Source organism: Rhipicephalus microplus, chromosome X, assembly GCF_043290135.1.
Source record: "Rhipicephalus microplus isolate Deutch F79 chromosome X, USDA_Rmic, whole genome shotgun sequence".
Lineage (NCBI taxonomy): Eukaryota > Metazoa > Arthropoda > Arachnida > Ixodida > Ixodidae > Rhipicephalus > Rhipicephalus microplus.
The window spans coordinates 122,083,315-122,104,452 of NC_134710.1; the positions used below are offsets into that span (position 1 = coordinate 122,083,315).

A 21,138-nucleotide genomic window follows, 5' to 3' on the forward strand; every position below is an offset into this window, starting at 1 on the left:
ATTTTAGCTTTCTCTTCTCGACGTGAGGTAGCATCTCTTCATGTAGAAGCTGTTCAAACGTGTTCAATTTCTCGGACAGCTTGGGTTCGATGCTGTCTTCTAAGCTGCCAGCGCAGACTGTCTACGATGCTGTCTAGAATTATCTAAGAAAAATTGAACATTACTGACATTGAGCATCTGGAGAAGCGTCAAGAGATCAGAGCTATTCAAGCAACTGGCTGAGCCACCATCTTGTTCAGACAGCAAAGCAGCCTGCATTGTTTTAGTCTTTGATGCTGCCTCCTCAAAAATGTCTATTTTGCCAGCTTTGTGAGAATTGGAATGGGACTTAAGATGGCCTATGTCGACTTGGCTGTCTATTTAGCCATCTATGGTTAATATTGGAACACACCCAGTGTAGTATTTATGCAGTGGGCATGGAAATTCATTCAATTAAATAGAGCAATGGGTATCCAGTGGCTTTAGATGAAGTTTAAGGGGAGATGCAAGTAAAAAAAACTACGAATTTTTTCAAAAAATTTGATTTTGTGTTTTGTATTCTTCCAAGCCTTCTCCATTAAAATATCAAAGCTGAGAATCAACTAGAAGTTATCAAAAACTACACTTAAAGCACTCGCGGTGGCTCTCAAAAGTACGAAATCACCCGATTTTTGTGCACGTGGCACTTCGTACTGCGCATCACCGGCTCTTGAAATTTCGAGGGCATGTAGGCCTAACTCTCTTCTCCCAGAGCCCACTTCAACAGCGCGGCATTCACGCTGAAAATGCAACAAAAAAATTGTTTCCCCCCCACATTTTGGTGTGGGGAGTGGGCCTTTGAAGCCACGTGGTAAGATCGGAGCCCTGCCATTGGTTGCGAGCATTTCGCCGCGCAGTTGGACGTCAGCGCTTCCTTCATTCTCCTGCTTTTGCCGAGACATCGACGAACACAAGCGCCTGAGTTGATTTTTCCGGGCCATAGATGTTCAGCCCTGGAGCCGAGAAACGAAGCGGACTGCTGGCAAGCGGAAACCAAAAGAACTCTATTCCATCTCCCCAAATCCCATATATACGCTCGGTGGACAGTAGCGCCTTCTTGTGGCCACATGCTACAAGGAACACTGGCACTGCCTTCTACATTCCTTATTTTCACAATTTACAAGTTCGAATGGTACTTACAAGTTCAAATGTCGGGGTGGCCTCACTGTACGACCACTGTGAGTTCGCGTCACAGGTTCCCGTGGCATTACTTCTAGTTGCACAGCAGTGCTTCAGGTTGCAGAGCTTCAGGTTGAGGGTTCTCAGGAGGGGCTGGCGGAGAAGCTGCTGGTTGGGCTGGACTTGTTTCTGTCGAATGAGGCACCAGGTGTTGATGATTACGCTGCAGAATGCCTCTAGGGGTCTGAACAAGGTAAAACCGTGGACGCTGCGCCTGTGAAAGTACTTCTCACTGCAGCCCGTGTCAGTGACCCACAAACAGTCGCCAGGACTTTCAGGAGTCAGCTTCCTTGAAGCCCAACGGTGATTGTAGTTCTTTGCTTGCTGCACCCTGTAACCCGTATTCTTTCCCCTGAAACTCGTATGACACCGTAATGATGGGACTAGTTGTTCCGATAGTTGTGGGAGAAGTGTTTGCAATTTTTTTCCCATGAGGGCTTGGGCTAGAGAAATGCTGTTTGGACCGAACGTGTCACGTTATGACAGCAAAGCCAGGTAAGGATCTGGACTTTTCGAGAGCAAGTGTTTCATCATGCGCACCATGCGCTCTGTCTCTCCGTTGCTCTGGGGATACCTTGGACTGCTGGTCTCATGACGGAAGCCATATGACTCTGCAAGCTCTGAAAACTCTCGACTTTTCGAGAGCAAATGTTTCATCATGCGCACCATTCACTCTGTCTCTCCGTTGCTCTCGGGATACCTTGGACTGCTGGTCTCATGACGGAAGCCATATGACTCTGCAAACTCGGAAAACTCTTGACTTTTCGAGAGCAAGTGTTTCATCATGCGCACCATGCGCTCTGTCTCTCCGTTGCTCTCGGGATACCTTGGACTGCTGGTCTCATGACGGAAGCCATATGACTCTGCAAACTAGGAAAACTCTGGACTTTTCGAGAGCAAGTGTTTCATCATGCGCACCATGTGCTCTGTCTCTTCGTTGCTCTCGGGATACCTTGGACTGCTGGTCTCATGACGGAAGCCATATGACTCTGCAAACTCGGAAAACTCCGGACTTTTAGAGAGCAAGTGTTTCATCATGCGCACCATGCGCTCTGTCTCTCCGTTGCTCTGGGGATATCTTGGACTGCTGGTATCTTGACGGAAGCCATATGACTCTGCAAACTCGGAAAACTCACATGACACGAAGTGCGGTCAGTTGTCTGTCCGGACCACGTCTAGTACGCTGAAATGAGCGATGCAGCTCTTGATTGCCGAAATGATGGCTGGTACAGTGGTGGACCCAACAGAAACTACTTCGGGAAGCCTGAAATGATAATCAACAATCAGGACCTAATCGTGCCCTTTCATTTAAAACAGATAGATGGCCAGGTGCTGCCATGGCCTGTCAGGTGTAACTGTTGCAACATAGGCTCGGATCGCTGAACTCTAGTCTCAGCGCATACAGCACACTGCGACACGTTATGATTCGCATGCATGTTACAGTTAGGCCACCAAACAGTCTCCCTGTCCCTTTCTTGGCAACGGTGCACTCCCTGATTCCCTTCGTGTAATAGGGCGAGAATGTCCTGGCGCAACACTGATGGAATCACAAGTTGTCAGTCCAGCAGAAGGATTCCGTCATATACGCTCAGTCTGTCCCTTGCCTTCCAAAACGGAGTGACCTGCAGAGGCACCTTGGTTTTGTCGGGCCATTCTTTCGTGCAGTAAGTCATTACCACAGAGCAAACACCATCTTGAGCTTGATGCTTGCGCACATCGTCCTGCCATCTTGCTACCAGAGGCGGCGATTCCTCAAACACTTCACTGATGGACAGCTCCAACGTCTCTACTATGGAGTAGCTGGCACTTCATAGGCACAACTGGCCAAGAATATGCTCCACTGTTCTCAAAATAAAGCACTCCTTTTAAATTACTACATTATAAGCTTTGTCTGGTCAACACAAATCCTGTAGTCGCCAGATGACTTGGGCACGACTACAAGTCCGGAGCACCACTTCCTTGGTGTCTCTACCTTCCGTATGACATCCTGCGACTCCAATTCATCCAGCTCCCTCTTGACAATGTCAGTTAAAGGAATTGGAATCCGCCATGAGGCACACAAGAAATATGGATGGGCGCCGGGTTTGAGGCGTATGCAGTATTCAGCTTGCTGAAATTTCCCCAGTTCCTGGAAAATATTTGCTTTAGTAGAATGAACGCACTCGGCAGAATCCACCAACTGAACGATCCCAAGGGCTTCAATTGCCGGCAGCCCAAGTAGGTGTGTACGCTGACGGTCAACCACATACAACATCTGCACTGTGGCTCTGTCGTGCCCTTGCTTTGAAGGTACCGAGAACGTGAAGACTCTGTTCACCAGGGCCTAAGACTTGCCCTTTGACGGAATCTAGCACCCGCGGTCGACCTGGGAAAGACGGTGAGACCACAGACACTTCTGCGCGAGAGTCGATCTTAAACTCAGCGGGGTGCCCGTTGACAAGTATTTCCGTGTACCTTGCTCGGCGTGAATCTACACTGTCAAGTTCGATAGATCCAAGCAGGTCGTTTCTGTTCTTCTTCATACAAACCTCGGTAAAATGCCCTACCTTTCTGCAATAGCAGCACACCGAATTTTGGGCTGGGCAGTCTTTGCGAGGGTGTCGCTGACGCTCACAAAAGTGACATGATAGCGAAGCCGAGTGTTCAGACAGCGAGAACGGTATGAATCATCTCAACGAGCCGAATATTTGTTTAGCGTTTCAGCAAGAGCGTTATCCACAGACAATCTTTGGCGGGATAACCGCTCCTTCTCTGCCTCCTCATGAATGCGGGCTTGGCACAGCGCTTCTTCGGTGGTAATTTTTGTGCAGCGGGGTAATGGATCAGACAATCTCTCATCACTTATGCCCACGGCAAATCTGTCACGAACAAGACGGTCCTCAATAAGTGGGCTGTTGTAGCTGCAGCACTTTACCAGGTTACGTAATGCCGTAAAAAAGTCATCCATAGAATCGCCTTGCTGCTGAATGCGGCGGTGAAAACGACTTTTATATATCTCATTCACAGGGTGCACAAAGTGCGAATCCAATTTTTCTTTGACAGATGTGAAAAGAAGCGTCTCCGGTGCTGATACCCTAAAGTACGAAAGGATGAATCTGGCTTGCGGTCCCATACAGTAAAGAAGTGCTCGTACCGGGGCCTCGTCGCTGGCATTGTGCAGGCCGCCCACGAAGGCGTAGTTTTGGAACGTTGCAATCCAAGTGGGCCATCCTCCGGGGCTAGAAAACGTGAAGTTTACTGGAGGATGCAGGCCAAATACGCCCGCCTGAACGTTGTTCGCTTTGGCTTTGGCGGGGGTCGATACCGTGTCGTTAGGCATGTCAAATTAACGGTGTGATCCCACTTCTGACACCATGTTCAGTCGGGAGCCAAGAAATGAAGTGGACTGCTGGCAAGTGGAAACCAAAAAAACTCTATTCTTTCACCCCAACTTCCATATGTACGCTCGATAGACAGTAGTGCCTCCTTGTGGCCACATGCTACAAGGAACACTGGCAGTGCCCTCTACAATGGATGCTGGCGAGAAACGTGATTTTCATTCACGAAAGTTCAGTACGTGGTGCCAGTACCAGGGAAGGTGCCTCAAATGCAAGCGGTAAGTGCCAGCGATGAGAGGTTCGTCTGCTGCTAGGCCTAGCCGCGGCAGCGGCAACACACCTGATTTGAATTGTTCAAGCTTCATTCCTAGCGTTGATGACTTCGTCAGTGCTTCAGAGACAAAGATGTTCGACGACGAAAGCAAGTGTTAAGACGAACGCGGAAGCACATTTATCTGTGAGGGCGATGCTATGCGGAACCTCGTAAGCGGCGCAGTATGCCCCAACTGCGGACCGTGCGAACTGTCCATTCTAGTATCGGCAAGTAGACGATAAGGACCGGCATCGTTTTCAGAATGTTATTGCCAATATGACGCATGTTCTGCAACTGTTGTTTCATCCACGTACACGCCAAACCACATGTATCCGTCATGCAGTGGAAGTGAGGAGACGTCCACCAGTGGCAGTGCAAGGGACAGCTTTGCCCGAAACCTGAGGTTTATGGTCGCACCACGTGCGGTCGGCACCAGACACGAGCTGCTTGTGCGGTTCTGTTTAACCCTTGGTGCTCAAAAACTAGCACACCACAAGATATTTACTGCCGTTGGCAAAAAAGTGCATACCGCCGCTGATAACCTTGCACGAGCCCAGAAGCATTGGCTCATTGCTGCAGTACCGCAAAAAAAAAAAAAAAAAGTCCGCCAGGAGGAGGCAGCTCGTAGAGATTGTCAGGGTCTAACATATGGGGCTGGGTCATTTTGAAACTGTGAACTTTTTCTAGATAGCCTTGCTGACATTCTCTGAATTTCATGCAGATTGGTTGAAGAGTATAATATTAAACATGTTTTTGAACTTTCGAACCTGTTTTTCTCAGTTCCTCATTTTTCAGCCTCTTTAGAGTTTGTGCACTAAAATTTATACGCTTCATGTAGTCGGATCGCAATGAAACTGAGCATGCTTAAAGTTTAACATGTCCTGAATCCAAATAATCAACTTCCAGAGGTCCCCAAAGCATATACTGCTAGATCATTTGAAAAGCTTGTTCCTTTAGTATGGTAAAACTGAAACTCGGCATCGGATTTTTTTTCTAGGCCAGCATACATATGTTACACACTGTTTCTTTGCTTTATTGAATTCCTCAATTTATTATGAGCAACATTTGCTATTTTTTAGAGCTTTCTTGTGCTTAATATTGTTGCCTAAGCTTGCACAAAAGTTCATTGTTTTTACAAATGCACAGACTGCAAAAAATTAACTAAATGAGCTATAGAAAAATGAAAGCAAATTTGAAAAGAGGAGCTCAAACTCTGTAACTGGGGAAAGTTTCATTGAGCTGTCACAAAAGGTTTCCGAGGAGCATCTCCTCTTAAGGTTAAGTATACCCTTGTCACACGGCCACCACCAAACTCTGTTAAACTCCGTCAACGTAAAGCTCCGCTGGGTAGTTCAACGGAGATGGAGTTGTATCAGTGTCACACGGCAATAACAAGGTTGCAATAGTTGCCATGAGAAGGCTCGGCTGGCACTGTTTGAGTTTCACACAAGTATCCCAATTTCATCTCTAGGTGATTTTTTGTGAATCTTCGTTATTCAGTTTTTACCAAAACACAATATTAAGTACGTCTGAAGGCAACAAACTATTAAAAATTATTCAAATGGAAACACATTCACTAACTGTAGCAATGCTGGCAACCTTGGGCCTAACGCTATGTTTGTTTACAATTGTGCTGTGCTCGGTGACTAGTTGGTTTTGTAGCCTATGTACCAAAGTTCTTGTGTTTCCTTCCCTTCTGAGCGCATCCCAAGTCACCCTTGAATTAGGTCTGGTCCCATTACCCATTCCTGCAGTCGTCGAAGCAGGTGACAATAATGCAGCGCTGTCAGTCATTTCTCTCCCGGGCCCATGCAATTACGGCGACGACAAGAACCGCACGCATGGACGATGCCCTTCACACTGCGCCAACGAAACGCACGTTATGAATGAATACTGCAACAAAAGAACGTTTAATATTGCCAAAATGTATTTATTATTGTCACTGCAGCAATTTAGTGCTCGAATTTCTTTTCTGACCTGCCGGTACTGGGAACGAGAGTACCTCATTCCGCTGCAAAGGGAGATTGTAGAACGTCCTTTGCGAAATGCTCCGTTTACCTTCGTTTGCGTAAGGGTTGCCGTGTGACACGGACCGCATCTCCCTTGTCGTAAGGACGAAGCAGCTAAATGGTGTTCTTGGGTGCCCATGTGACAGGGGTATTGCACTGTAATTGCAGTTGTTGTTAGATTATATAAATTACACCGCCCTATTTTGTATTGGCTGTCTTGCTAGCAAGATACTTTGATGGGAAGACCGGACTGTTATCGTAAATTCTAGCTTTGGGCTATGAATGTTGCATAGGCTGATTTATCTATGCAAGTTACGGTGTAAATAGACAAATATTTTAGATGGTTCAGCATAAACTAGTTATGTTTGCTTGCAAAAGGTGGAGAAAGTTAGACTGATTCCAAAATAGGTGTATGAAGAAGCATGAGGCAACACTGTATTATGTTCAGAATGAGAGAAGTTTAATGAAGAGTGCTTAGGACATGAAACTTTTGCTAATAGATAAGGGCTCACTAGCCACTTATCATACCTGAAGTTATTAGTGTTAAGATCGTTTTGAAGATTAATGAACTACTTTAAACTCATTTCACAGTGCAGCCATCTACAAGAGCCTTATTTATTCCATGCACTGCAAGTGGGGCGCTGCCACGCGGCCATCAGAGCAGACAGTCGCTGAGAGCCCGATCAGAACCAAACACTCTCCCTACGTCCGTTAGCACGTAGTTTATCAGAATCATGAACTTCTGCGTAGTCGATCGTACCAATAGGTACACTTCATGTCCTATGGGTCAACGTTTTGCAGTTTCTCGACTCGTCTCTGCTTTATTGGGCTGCAAAATGATGAGATCACGGCTTTGCCATGTAAAAAGTGTTTGGTTCCCACTTCCTCTGCCCTCTTGGGTTCTGCCATTACATGCCTGAGTTGGTCACCTCTGCAGGTGCAATGATCTTGTGCGATGTTCCTGCTGCCATAGAGCTGGTGAGAAAACAAACGTATGCTAAGCATTTCAGTTCAGCTCAAGGCTGGTGGATCATTTCAATGGACCTGAGTAATTATAAGCTGTGCATCTACCCTTTGCAGTGTTGGGGAATGCAATGCAAGCTCAATTAGTAGCTCATAAAAAAAGCCACCTCTTCTCCCAAATGAACTGGTGAATTTCATTGGACATCTACATTTTATAGGCATTGTTCACATCGTGAGCATCAACCTGTATTAGATCATCAGCAGGCTCTTCTCTCTTCTCTGAAAAAAAAAATATATATATTTTATATAAAATGTGCACCGGTGTAACTTTGACCCACGAAAAACCAGGAAATGCTTCACCACATGGCACGAGCAATAAAGCAGTACCTCAGTTTAGGTATTTTTTTGTCTATGTAAATAGAAACGTTGTGCATAACATAATTCGTTATGCTATTGCTGGGTCAGTTATCTTTAAAATGTATATTTGGAATTTTCTTTCTTTTGAATGTTTTGACATTTATAGTGTTTTTTATTACACTGTTCATCAGCTGGCAACCAAAAATTCTGCACTTTTCAAATTTTTATGCCCTAAAATATTTTTGCTACTTTACATCTTATATTTTTTTGGAAAGACCATTTTGTTATTCATAACTTTGTATACTGCTGGGGTACTTTTTAAAGTGGCTAAAGTTTTCATTCTGATACACATAAAAACAAAGTAAAACTTGGCTTTGTAAAAATCAGCAAGTTCTTCCAAATATTTGATTTTCTGCTTAATAAAATTATCTAAAGTATTTTAGTTGCCAGCATGTATTTCCAACCAGATTGCTGCATTCTTTAACCTGCCAGAGCAAACTTTGATGAAGCATTTGCTTTATAGCAGTATCATAAACCATCTGCAAGCAGAGTCAATACTGGTAATATACTGGCTTCTGCCTTTTCATTAGCCGTTTTTTTCTACTATCCTGCTTTAAGGTTATCTTTCATCGCATCTTGCCACACTCTTGTTTCTTTTTCAGCCGACCTCGGCTTCATTTCTAATTATACACTCGCAGGTTGTGTGCAGCAACATAGAACCTGTAACAATAGCAGAGCGAAAAATGCTTGTGCATCTTTCTTCGTAATCACGTTAAAGCAAATCCACATTGTAAAAATAAGTAGAGTTGTCTATTTTAGCATTTCTTTTTAATTGTGCCAGTAGATCATGTAAACCTCTTCAGTCAGTCAGACAGTGTAGATATTCCTCATTTATTATTTGCCTAGAAGAATATCGTTTCCTTTTTTGTGAGGTGTGCAAAGGCTGAAAGCATAATGTTTTTGTCTTTTGCAGGCATCTGGAGTGGTGTTTCGTTCTTCTGAGCTGGCCGACTCTCCTAGCTATGCACACCGTGTCTCTTTTGGACTGTTACACACACAAGAGTGTTGGCAGTGGCACTGAGCCAATGCAAGTTGGTGTCTCCTTTGTATTAGCAGACGTGATGGCATAATCTTGTTTAATTAACACTTTAATTAAGGTGTCTATATTAAATTGCATGCTACTTGTGTATTTAGGTAGCTACAGGCATTAATGTCACTTATTTAATGATTTCTTACACCTGGAGGACACACATACACTCACAGCTTGGTGTGAGTGTGACAGAGGGGGAATAAGAGGCTGCCAGGGTACAGCTGTTTTGCTATGTGTTGATTTGTTGAGGTTAGCACTGTACATTAATACTTTGTGAACAAACCTAAAAGGGTTCAGTCACCAACCATGCTTACTATACCTTGTGTGGTGCCCTGAGGAATCTATAGTGATACTGTGAGTCGGCCTGGTTGAAAAATATTAATCTTAATGATGCTTAGGCAAGTAGACGGCAACAAAGAGGATGTTATGCCAGCGAGTCCTCGTCAAACGTCCGTGCCTCGGAAAAAGGCAATCTGGGTCAAGGCCAGCCCGCAGTCCGCCTGACGCGAACATCTCAACGGCGTGAACACGCGCGGCGCCTCTCTCGCCTACGTGCATTGAGTCAGCGGCGCACGTGACAGCGAGCCGGCGTTCTCGTGTCTGGTGGTCTGACGCATGGCGCGGCAACCCCATTGGAAGAATCTGCGCTGACGACCAGCGGCGCTTCTGATTGGACATTTTGGTTGGACCCGGTGTAAATAAAAGAAGCCCTGCGGCGCGTCGCGATCGGCGGTCCTATGTGAGAGGCGTCCCCGTGTCGGAGTGCCGACATGTGTGTGAGTCAGCGGTCTTAGGCGAAAGACTGACCTATGTGTTAGAGAGAAGAGCTCGGCTCTTCGAGTCTCTGTCGGCCCCAGTGCCGAAATTGTAACGCCTCTGTAAATATGCTGTACATAAACCTTGTTTAACTCACCGTCGTCTCGTCCGCTCGTCTTATCAGCTCTGCGCAGAAGCAGTCGCGGGCTGAGAAACATACGCTACCAAACGGCTGGTGACCTCCCGGCGGAGTTGAAAGCAGTGGCGCCTTCGGGGCCGTGTCGGCGTCGCCGTCTTTCGCAACAGTGGTGGCTTCGGCGGGATCGGTCCGCCGTTTCTCAACAGTGGTTGGCAGCTGCGGGATCGGCCGGCGTCAGCGACATCGATGCGGTGAGTGCCTGATGTTTTCCCCTCAGTTCACCAGACTACTCTAGCTCAGGTTGTAGTAGTTTAGAGAAGGGCTGTGTGAAGCATTAGAGTGAGCTTTGATCGTTTCAAGCAAAGTCGAAGTGCTTTGAAACCAAAGTTAATGCGGAGGGGGTAAACACGGGAGAGTGAAAAATTGCTTGCGCGTCTTGCTAGTTGACTTATAGTGGGTACGGCAAGTAAATTGTTAACAGGGGCAAACAGCAAGAGGCTAATGTGAACGATGGAGAACCTTAAGGTGAAGGAACTCATCGAAATTTGTGAGGAACTCGGCATTACTTTGGGCCGTGCGAAACGAAAGCAAGCAATCCTTGAGATCATGAAGGATGAGGGAGTGTCGGCTGAGGAAGTCGATGAGGCCTGGGTGGATATTAAAGCACGCCGTGAGGAAGCTGAAAGGCGAGAAGTAGAACGTCGCGAGCGCGAGGAGGCCGAGAGACAAGAGCGCCTAGAGTTGAAACGACTAGAATTGGCAATCCTACAGTGTTCGCAGGCGCCTAGCGTAGCTTCTCCGACGATTCAGGTCAGCGGTTTTAGAATTCGTGACCAACTGCCACCGTTCGTAGTAGGCGAGGACATGGCGAAGTATCTCGTCAAGTTCGAACACGTCTGTGAGCGAAACGCTTTGGAGCGGCCTCTTTGGGCGCGGAACCTGCTAGCTCTTCTTCCCGGCGAAGTGTCCGACGCGATAACTTGCTTGTCGAGGGAAGCGTTTGAGAGCTATGACGAGGTTAAGGAAGTGCTCTTGAGACGTTATAAGTTGTCACCCGAGGCTTTCAGGCAAAGGTTCCGGTATGCTAGAAAGGGGAATGAGTCACACGTTGACTTCGTGTTTCGTCTTAAAGCCGATTTGATTGAATGGCTCAAGGGCGAAGGTGTTTATGACGACCGCGATAAAGTGGTGGAATGCGTTGCATTGGAGCAATTCTACCGCTGCATCGAGGAGGATGTCAAACTTTGGCTGCAGGACAGACTTGGGGACGTACAGTTAAACAAGGCAGCTGAGTTAGCTGAGGAGTATTATACTCGCCGAAAGTTGCATAGCAGGGCAGCGCGCGTTGAAAAGGATGAAAGGAAAGAGGGCTTCTCAAGGAAACCTGATCAACGGAAACCCGTTCCGCACCGTAATTTCAAAAAGGACCCGTCTCTTACGGAGGACAGTGTAGGGGAAGGGCAAACAGAAGCGGAGAAATCGAGTGAGGTTTCTACCACACAGGCATGTGAATCGGAAAACAAACGGAAGCCGCTAATCTGCTACAACTGCAAAAAGGAAGGACACATCGCGAGAAACTGTCAGGAAAAGTTTGCCTTCGCAACAATCCGAGAATCAGAAAAAAACATGCGGTTGTTGGAGCCGTATCTCCAAGAAATTAGGGTCAATGAGAAAACGTGCCGAGCACTTAGAGACTCAGCGGCAACCATGGACGTTGTCCATCCTTCATTGGTGTCCCCGGATGACTTCACAGGAGAATGCGCGTGGATTAGGCAAGTCGCCGAGGTGCAGAGTGTTCGCTTACCAATCGCCACGGTTGTCATTGAAGGCCCGTTCGGTAAGCTTCGCACCGAAGCAGCTGTGTCTGCCGCACTAAATGATCGTTTTCCTTATCTTTTCTCCAACAACTCGGAGCAGCTTCTCAAAGAGCAGGGCAAATCGTTCTTCCCCAACTTAGCGTGCATGGCCCTCACGCGATCGCAAGCGCGAAAGCTTTCGCGGAAGCTTGACCTGGTTCCATGCGGTGAACTCTCAAGTGACCTTGTCGGCGGGTCGACGGAACCCCAGAAAGGAAAGTTTCCGCATGAGTCATGTGAGCAGTCACGCGAGCGGCCCGTCGCCGAACCTAGCTGCGCGGTTTCCGGAGAAAGGGGAGACGACATGGCGCCATTGAGTCAGAGCGAGAGGGTTGCAACGCTCTCGCCTGTAGCGGAAAGTTGGAGCGAGCTGCCGAGAGTTGATCAAGAGACGCTCATTCGAGAGCAACGTGAGGATTTCTCGATTGAAGCGCTAGTGGAAAGCCAAATTGAAGTGCGAGTGGAAAGCCAGAAAAACGCGGCAAAAGTGCTGTCGAAGGAGCACTACGAGGAATCGGTGAAGAAGCGTGCTTTTGAAGTAGGGAGTCAGGTAATGCTGCTGCAGCCGTTCAAAAGGAACAAGCTTGAGGTTGATTGGGAAGGGCCCGCCAAAGTATTATCGAAGCCTTGCGATACAACTTGTGAGGTGCAAGTAGGAAGGCGGCAGAACAAAATTTACAACTTGATGAAACCCAATGTTCAACATCAAGCGGTCGTAAATCAGCTGTTGAAGGCTTCAGAGGAAGAGGAAGCAGAAAATTTGAGTTCTAGTGAGGTGATCGAAGGGGGATCGAAAGTAATCCGGGAGCAGATAAACCTAGAGCCTAGCTTAAGTGAAGGAGGACCTGAGAAAGAGGACCTGAGAAAGATTGTTTCCGAGTTTGGGTATGTGTTGTCGGACCGTCCCGGAGACACGACGGTGATCGAACACGATATCGAGCTAAGCGGTGAGGAGTCAATCAGTAGCAAGCCGTATCATTGTTCCCCTGTGCAACGTCGAAAGTGTGAGCCGCTCTTGGTGCCGCATAGGTATCGTCGCCTAAAAGTGGCCGGTTACTGAAGTGGAGCATGTTGCTCCACAGCGCAACTTTGACGTTCGCTATAAAAAAAAATAAAGGAAAGGTAAACGCTAATGCAGGTGCATTGAGCAGTGCGTTCCAGCTAGTAACTTCTCAACCTTTCAGTTTCTCGCTGGTGATTCGGGGCAAAATTTTGGCCTCATCACGACCTGGGCTGAGCGCTCTCGTTCAGAGTGATCTCAAGGGGCCAACTTTGTGGTATTCTAAATCGTTATGTTGTTGTACGTGGGAAAAAAAAATTGAGTTGTCATTTTAAGAGTCTTGTGTCCCACATGTGCCTCTTGATGTAGAGGGAACAAAATTCCGATAGACACGTAGATAGGTATACGTTGTACTATACTTTGTCTGGTGTTCTGTCGGGTGACCGAAGGCACTTGCGTGTGTCGTGTGTTATCTGTTGTCGAACCGTTCTTAGCAAGTTGCAGAACCATCGACAAGTGCTGAAACCGAAGATGGTCAGAAGAGACGAGTGAAGCTGGTCAGCAAGTTGTGGCGACAAGCCAGTGGAGCTGGGATCCGTCGTCAAAAATGGGATGTGTTCCCGGAACAGTCTGGAGCTGTATTCTCCCCATGGCCCTGGAGGCGAACCTGGAGGGACCTGGCGAACGAGCGCACCTGACATCCGAGCCCCGTGGAAGCAGCTCGTATTTCCGGTGCATTGTCTGGCGGCGGGGGTGCTGTTATGCCAGCGAGTCCTCGTCAAACGTCCGTGCCTCGGAAAAAGGCAATCTGGGTCAAGGCCAGCCCGCAGTCCGCCTGACGCGAACATCTCAACGGCGTGAACACGCGCGGCGCCTCTCTCGCCTACGTGCATTGAGTCAGCGGCGCACGTGACAGCGAGCCGGCGTTCTCGTGTCTGGTGGTCTGACGCATGGCGCGGCAACCCCATTGGAAGAATCTGCGCTGACGACCAGCGGCGCTTCTGATTGGACATTTTGGTTGGACCCGGTGTAAATAAAAGAAGCCCTGCGGCGCGTCGCGATCGGCGGTCCTATGTGAGAGGCGTCCCCGTGTCGGAGTGCCGACATGTGTGTGAGTCAGCGGTCTTAGGCGAAAGACTGACCTATGTGTTAGAGAGAAGAGCTCGGCTCTTCGAGTCTCTGTCGGCCCCAGTGCCGAAATTGTAACGCCTCTGTAAATATGCTGTACATAAACCTTGTTTAACTCACCGTCGTCTCGTCCGCTCGTCTTATCAGCTCTGCGCAGAAGCAGTCGCGGGCTGAGAAACATACGCTACCAAACGGCTGGTGACCTCCCGGCGGAGTTGAAAGCAGTGGCGCCTTCGGGGCCGTGTCGGCGTCGCCGTCTTTCGCAACAGTGGTGGCTTCGGCGGGATCGGTCCGCCGTTTCTCAACAAGGAGCAACACTAGGGAGAGCTCAATTGCGCTTGTCCTTGTGTTGCTCCTCTTTGTGCCCACATTCTTGCACTTATTAAGATACATCTAGAGTGGCCACAATATAATTTCACATACCCCATGACCTCTCCCACAGCTGTGTATTGGTTTAAAAAGAAAAGCAGACATAAAAATGTGAGATGCAATTATTATGTCAGTTTTTTTTTGAAGTGTTGTCTATGTCGAGTAGCTCATACAATCTCAAAGCTATATTCAGGTTTATACGTATTTTGTTTACTGATGTCATTGTTTTTGGATTTTCTGGTGGCCATGGCTGAAGATGTCACACAAGACACATTTGTAAGTGGCCAGTATGGTCACTGCTATGACCAAAAGTTAGTTGAGAAGAGAACTATGGGCCAGAGGGCTCGAACTGTTGTTTGAAAAGAACTGTCACCATACACTCTAAAAACTTTTGAGTAGCTGCATTGTGTTTGTCGATTTTCTGCCTGCTTTATGTAGTAGATCGCATCGCACACTGCATGGTATGAATGGCTTTTTCAATGAAAGAGTGGTTGAGAAACTGCTTGCACAAGTTCTTGATTTTGAGCCAAACTTCTTTGTGTTCTATCTTGGGAGGTTTGGCATGGTACTGTAAGTAACTGTAAACTGTAAGTAAGTACGCATAAAGGCAGAGTCAAAGCACCTCTAGAAACCACTCATTTTCTTTTCTTGTACAGTTTGTCTCGCGTCATCCTTTTTTTTTTCATGTTGCAAAGAAAGACCACGAAATATGAAAAAAGTCACCTGACCAAGCACTTGCACTTGCATTTGAATGCTTGAAATATTCACGCAATCGTATAAGTAACAAAATATAGAGAGATAGAGATAGAGCTATGTGTGTGGTTTGGGGCGGGTTTGTACAAGTGAGGAACATGAAAAGAATAAGAACACGATTACCACGCTGAAAAGGGAGATCCATCTGCTTCAGCGTGAAAGGGAATTATGTTTGGGGATGCCAGATGTAAACATGCAGCTTGTGTTTTTTGTTCAACATGTTATTTTGTAAAAGCACATCAAAAGTTATTAAGTGCTCACCCGTGTGCTTTGAGGGATGGGTTTCGGTGTAGATATTAAAGTCGACTGCTTTCCTAGGACTCTTTGCCAGCGCTGGCAGAAATCATCACTGACCGGTGGTAAGGTGTGATTATGTTGATGCAAGATCGGCGTGTGCATACACCGTGTCATGTCAGCGAAAACATATCATAAGTCGACACACTGCCACAACCAACATAGAAGTAGTCTCTGCCGGTGCAGTCGGACGCATGTGACGTTTGCCAATGCTCTGATAACGCCACATCATAAATGCCCCTTTACATGAATGGGGCTCGTATTCCAGCGAAGCAAAGCAGGGCTAGCATCTATAGTGCTAGCGAACCCCCCCAAAAGATTTCCGTCTCTTGATTCGAGAGTAGTGCAGCATGGCGGTTGCGTGAGCGTGACTAGAGTGCACAGTAGCGAAGCGACGAGAGGTGAACACTAGTGTACCCCCTGCACCTTCAAGATCTCTGTTGCCAGGTTCGAGAGTTGTGCAGCTCGGCGGTTGCGTTTGCGAGGCTAGAGTACAGTGTAGCTAGACCGTACTATAATCAGCCGAAACTAAGCTAGGATAGCGTGGCCGCCTACAGCCTACACATAAGTTTCGTTGGGAGTTATGTTCTTCATAATGGCAGCTGTCGGAAGTCTGTCGAGCGATGAGGAATAAAAAGAAGCCGTAAAGTGTTTTTGTCAGGCAATAGATCAGTGGATCACAGCACTACTCCGTCGATCCAGAAATGGTCCATGTGGAAAGCAGGGTAGAAGACATTGGAAGTGTTAACAATAATTTGAGTTTGATGTCCACTCTGAAGCACGCATAGGCATAAAGCTTCGAAAATCGCCCACCCGACTGCCAATTTATTTAAATAACTCCTGAATCTGTACAAATAACATGTATTTTGTGGTCATTTCATGGGCACACAGATTCATTTTGTTACATTTATATTGGCACCTGTGAACCCGCATGCACCAATTACACAAAATGCAGCCATATGTGAAAGCTTCACTGACACAAGCCACTTTAAACTTCATCACTTACACTGTATAGTTATCCACAATTTAAACTTCTCGAGTAACATCATGCAATAAAAAGTATTCACTAAGTGGTTGAAGTACGCACCAGGGATAGCATATCGCTGTCGCGTTCAACGCTTAAAGGGAAAGCTTAAGGGGTGACGTGGCAATGGGAATAGTAAATTTGGTCAAAATGTTCAGTTTTTCAATTAATTTTTTTCTGTAATCCTGAGACCATGTTTTACATCATAGTGTGATTTTAGACCAAAATAAGTAGTAGAAGCTGAGAAAAAAGCATTTTATTGGTGGGCTGTCATCAAAACTGTGTGAAAATTGGGCATAGAAAAATGCAAATTTGGAGCGTTCCCTTGGCACAGTGCCACCATATTGGCATCATCATAAACAGGACAGAGTGGAGCTCTAGATAGAATGAATACTGCATTTCTCCAATGAAAAATAAAGCCAGCTTCTTTCCGACTTTCATTACACCAGCTTCTAGCCCTAATTTCTTTGAGCTCTGTTTTCTCAGCTTTCATTTTTTGAGCACTTGTTGTTGGTCATCCCTGTGCCATTTCACAGCAAATTAAGCTAAAGCCATTCTGTTTTCTGCACATAGATTGTGAGACATTGGTGAGTGCCGTAAAGCTCTCCATATTTGTGTGCACACCATACAGACTTTTGTAATTGGCTTTTTATAAAAGTTGTTGGTAAGACAATATGCCCATGATTTGATTGATTTGTGGGGTTTAACGTCCCAAAACCACCATATGATTATGAGAGACGCCGTAGTGGAGGGCTCCGGAAATTTTGACCACCTGGGGTTCTTTAACGTGCACCCAAATCTGAGCACACGGGCCTCGACATTTCCGCCTCCATCGGAAATGCAGCCGCCGCAGCCGGGATTTGAACCCGCGACCTGCGGGTCAGCAGCCGAGTACCTTAGCCACTAGACCACCGTGGCGGGGCAAGACAATATGCCCAGGACATTAAAAAAAAAAAAAGTTTTAGTGTGTTTATTTAAGTATTAAAAATAAACCAATAGCATTACGGCACAAAATGGACCTTTGTGAATATCCTTATGAAAAAATTTTGACAAACTTGTGTCTAATTAGCTAATTGATTTTGGGATGACAATGAGAGCCTATCAAGTGTTACAACTCAAAAGCTATATTAGATAGCTCAAAACCGATTTCAGTTATAATATCAGCACAACAAATGACATTTGCATGCCGACTTTCAATTCTTTGGCTTCATAAATAATAAAGATAATTTTCATTGCCACATCCCCCCTTAAAGATATCCCAGTTTTTTCGGACGTGCAGGAAAGGTTCACCCCATCCCCAATAGACTGCTCGTCGACAGGGTTGCCTCAAAGCTTAAATCTGCCTTGGAAAGAATACTGGATTGTATGGGCTAAAGCAAGTGTCTAAAGTTTTGAGCGGTGCTGATTCAAATATTCTGGATGCAATTAAAGCATTTAAAATGCTAGGTCACAAGTACGCTTCACTAACTTAAGTGGGCATCGAGCGTTCTTTTCCACATAAAAGCAAATATTGACTGAAAGCAAGCAAAATTCAAGCACGAAATTCTTGAGATGATGCTGGTTTGTCACTTTCTTCATAGCCTTTCCCACAATGTCAAATTACCTCAGTTTTCACCTAAATCTGTTCAAATCATTATCGTTCTTGCTAATTCTTTTCATGGAAAAATAAATTTAACTTTCCCAAAGCACATTGCCCACTCTGTTTCTTAGAAGTTCTAGAAGTTGAATATTTGTCCTGAGCTCGCTACTGAATTAATTATGAATTGTGGCTATATATGCCTAAATGACAGTTTTTAATGCCTATTTATGCCTAAATGGCATTTTTGGGGTCTATTATAGGCACCTAAAACATTATTTTTTCGTGCCCGAAGTTCTGGTCTCTACACATCAGGAAAGACAACATCTATTGGTCCTGAAATGATGTAGTGCTCTTTGAGGTTGACCAAGGAGCCTGGGCATTTTTTCTTGTCCTAGCAGTCCCTGACGGTCTGCCATCCTCTCAGCTAGTAGGGAATGAAGAGACGAAAGGCATCTCCATCAATTGTAGCAAAGTGGTTTTGCATGTCATGCTTTATATCATCCCATGTCTCGTCATTGCGGAAAATCTCTGTCTGGTGTCAATTAAACATTTCTCCGATGTATTCGCTGAAGTGATTGACACGGTCACTGTGTGTCTACGTTACCTTCGCCACCTTTACGTCAAAAGAAATCACTTCTCGAAGGGACTATCGTCTGGCGTCTCCTAGTACTTTGGTATGTTGAGCGGAGGCTTTAGTCTAGCCATGGCAGGTTGATTAGTTCGATCTTGTCAACTTTTGTGATGTTACAAAACAGAAATTTAATGAGATGTAACAGACAATCATGCCAAGGAAAGTATAGGGGATATTATTTGAAGTAATTGTTATGTAAATGTGAAGAAAGAGAAGTGAACAAAAAATAACTTGCCATGGGCGGGGACCGAACCTGCCACCTTCGAATAACGCGTCTGCTGCTCTACCAACTGAACCACCTCGACGGCTATCCCCCCGTCCACTTTATATCAGAAAATGAAGACGCAGTACTGGTGACGGTGGCCACTTTGTTCATCATTGTACAGAGTTTGGACCTAGGTTTCTTACAGTATCTGCCCGTGAATTGAGAGTGTTGACATTAGATGAGGTTACGATATCTCAAATGTTTCTTGTTCATCTGTGGGCAATGTGCAATGCATGGAGATTCTAGGAAAGCGCATTGTAACTTGTGGTGCCTTCTAAGAATGAGGTATATGTTAGGAAGGGAGGCTGAATACGTTAGAATAACATAGGGAGTAGTATTTGTAGGTTCGGATTTAGTGTTTTTTATCATGTTATGGTGGTCCTGCTTTTCAAATTTTCTAATAGAGTTGTGTATGACAGACTGTGGGCATTGTTGCCATGCAAAGTCATTGGTTAGTTCTTGACAGTTGGAGGCAAAAGTGGCTGTAAATGTTATAGTTTTCGCTGCGACTTTCACGCATACGTATGCGTGCATGCATGTGTGGGTTATATGACATGTGACCTCAATAAAACATCACATTGGTATGTCAGAAATGACTAATCACCGATGAGCCCATGATAAAGCGAGAATTTGTTATAGGAAAAGAGCGTTTGCAAATACGCATGTGGCCAGTGCACCATCAAGAGCCGCATTTCTGTACACTCATTAACACAGGGTTTTTCGCTTGTAACGCTGCTGCCACTACCAAAATCTGTAACTCATAACAAGCTTTGCTTGAATATATACAGGGTGCTCTTTTTACAGAGCACAGATTTTTCATGAATATGCCATGACTGTCAGGCCTCTGTCGTATTCACAAACTTTTTTCAACCCACACAACTTGTGCCACACCTAAAGTTATGCGAGAAGCAATTAACAAGAACATTATTTTTTGTTATTAACTTGTTTGTCTGTGAATACAACAGAGGCCTGACTGTAATAGGATTTTTATTTATGTATTGTATAAAAAAATAGCCTAGCGTGTGTGTGTTGCCACTTATGTACACAAAAACCTGTGTGTACAACTGAGGGTGATCAAATCAATTTGGAGATCCCCCACTGTGACATCATTTATAATAAAGTACTAGATGCTTTTGCATTCAAATCCCCAAAAGTTATTTGGATTTAATAAGAGGCCAATGTTGATGCCCTCTTTCTGTGCTTAGAATAAGCTGCCTGGCTTATTAGTTCCTGTCTTTCAGGCATTTATGTACAGTGCATGGTGTTGACGATGGTTAATCGGGATTGTGCTTGCTGTTCTTGGCATATGCCGTCAAATTTCTTGTCATAAAGGCATCGCCCCTTATACTATATGAAGGTGCATCTGAGGCTGTTCCCCTTACATTCTTAGTGCTTACACTGTGTTGTACTGCATCTCGCTTGGCTCAGTTATAGAGCCACACACACATGTTTCCGCTGAGTTATCACACCATTATTCATTATGCATTTTTTACTTACCTAATTATCGGTGACCATAAATATTAAATTGGTGCTTTAGAAAGCAGTTGCATTGCTGGGGGGGAAGGGGGTTTGAGGAGTTTATTGCCCTCCAAAATTTTTCAATTTTGCATTGGTGTGTGTGTGTGTGTGTGTGTGTGTATATATATATATATATATATATATATATATATATATATATATATATATATATATATAATGTGTGTGTGTGTTCAATTACGCTTTTGTTCTTCTTCAATATTACAACCTATTCTTATAAGAAAAGTGGCTGAAAAAACTGCATTTCTGCCTCAAATATTTGATTACATAAATATTAGATTCTCGCTACCGTAAGATTTATTATTCGTAGATTATGTAAATAGTAGATCGCTACCGTATGCAAATTTGACTCAAACAATGCACTTATGCAATATATAAGTTAAAAGCGTGGGAAGAGTACAGCGCAGCACGTGCGTTCCGTGGAAAGAAAAAAAAAAAGTTAAGGGTTGGGTTCTCTGTTTCCGCTTTGGGGAGAGAACGCATACACCACACGTCACGTCTCTCTCAGAGAGAGACCTGAAAGGAGTAAAGGTATGTGATTGTGCGCCGATGGGTGCGAAGC

The 21,138-nt window shown here is 45.5% G+C and overlaps 1 protein-coding gene across 7 annotated transcripts in view; it reads left to right on the forward strand.

The window, feature by feature from the left end:
• The window catches only part of LOC119175470 (uncharacterized), a 100,269-nt gene that overhangs the window by 47,648 nt on the left and 31,483 nt on the right, over window positions 1–21,138 (forward strand). For 4 of the 7 annotated variants that reach the window (XR_012886947.1, XM_075877547.1, XM_075877549.1 and 1 more), the window contains one exon: window positions 9,130–9,247. Coding sequence is in view for 6 of the 7 variants with exons in the window: in XM_075877547.1 (XP_075733662.1) it covers window positions 9,179–9,247 (69 nt within the window). In the remaining variant the exon portion in view is untranslated. Of the gene's footprint in view, window positions 1–6,432; window positions 7,815–9,129; window positions 9,248–21,138 lie in introns of those variants that run through there. The other 3 variants (XM_075877548.1, XM_075877550.1, XM_075877551.1) reach the window with 3 other exon arrangements.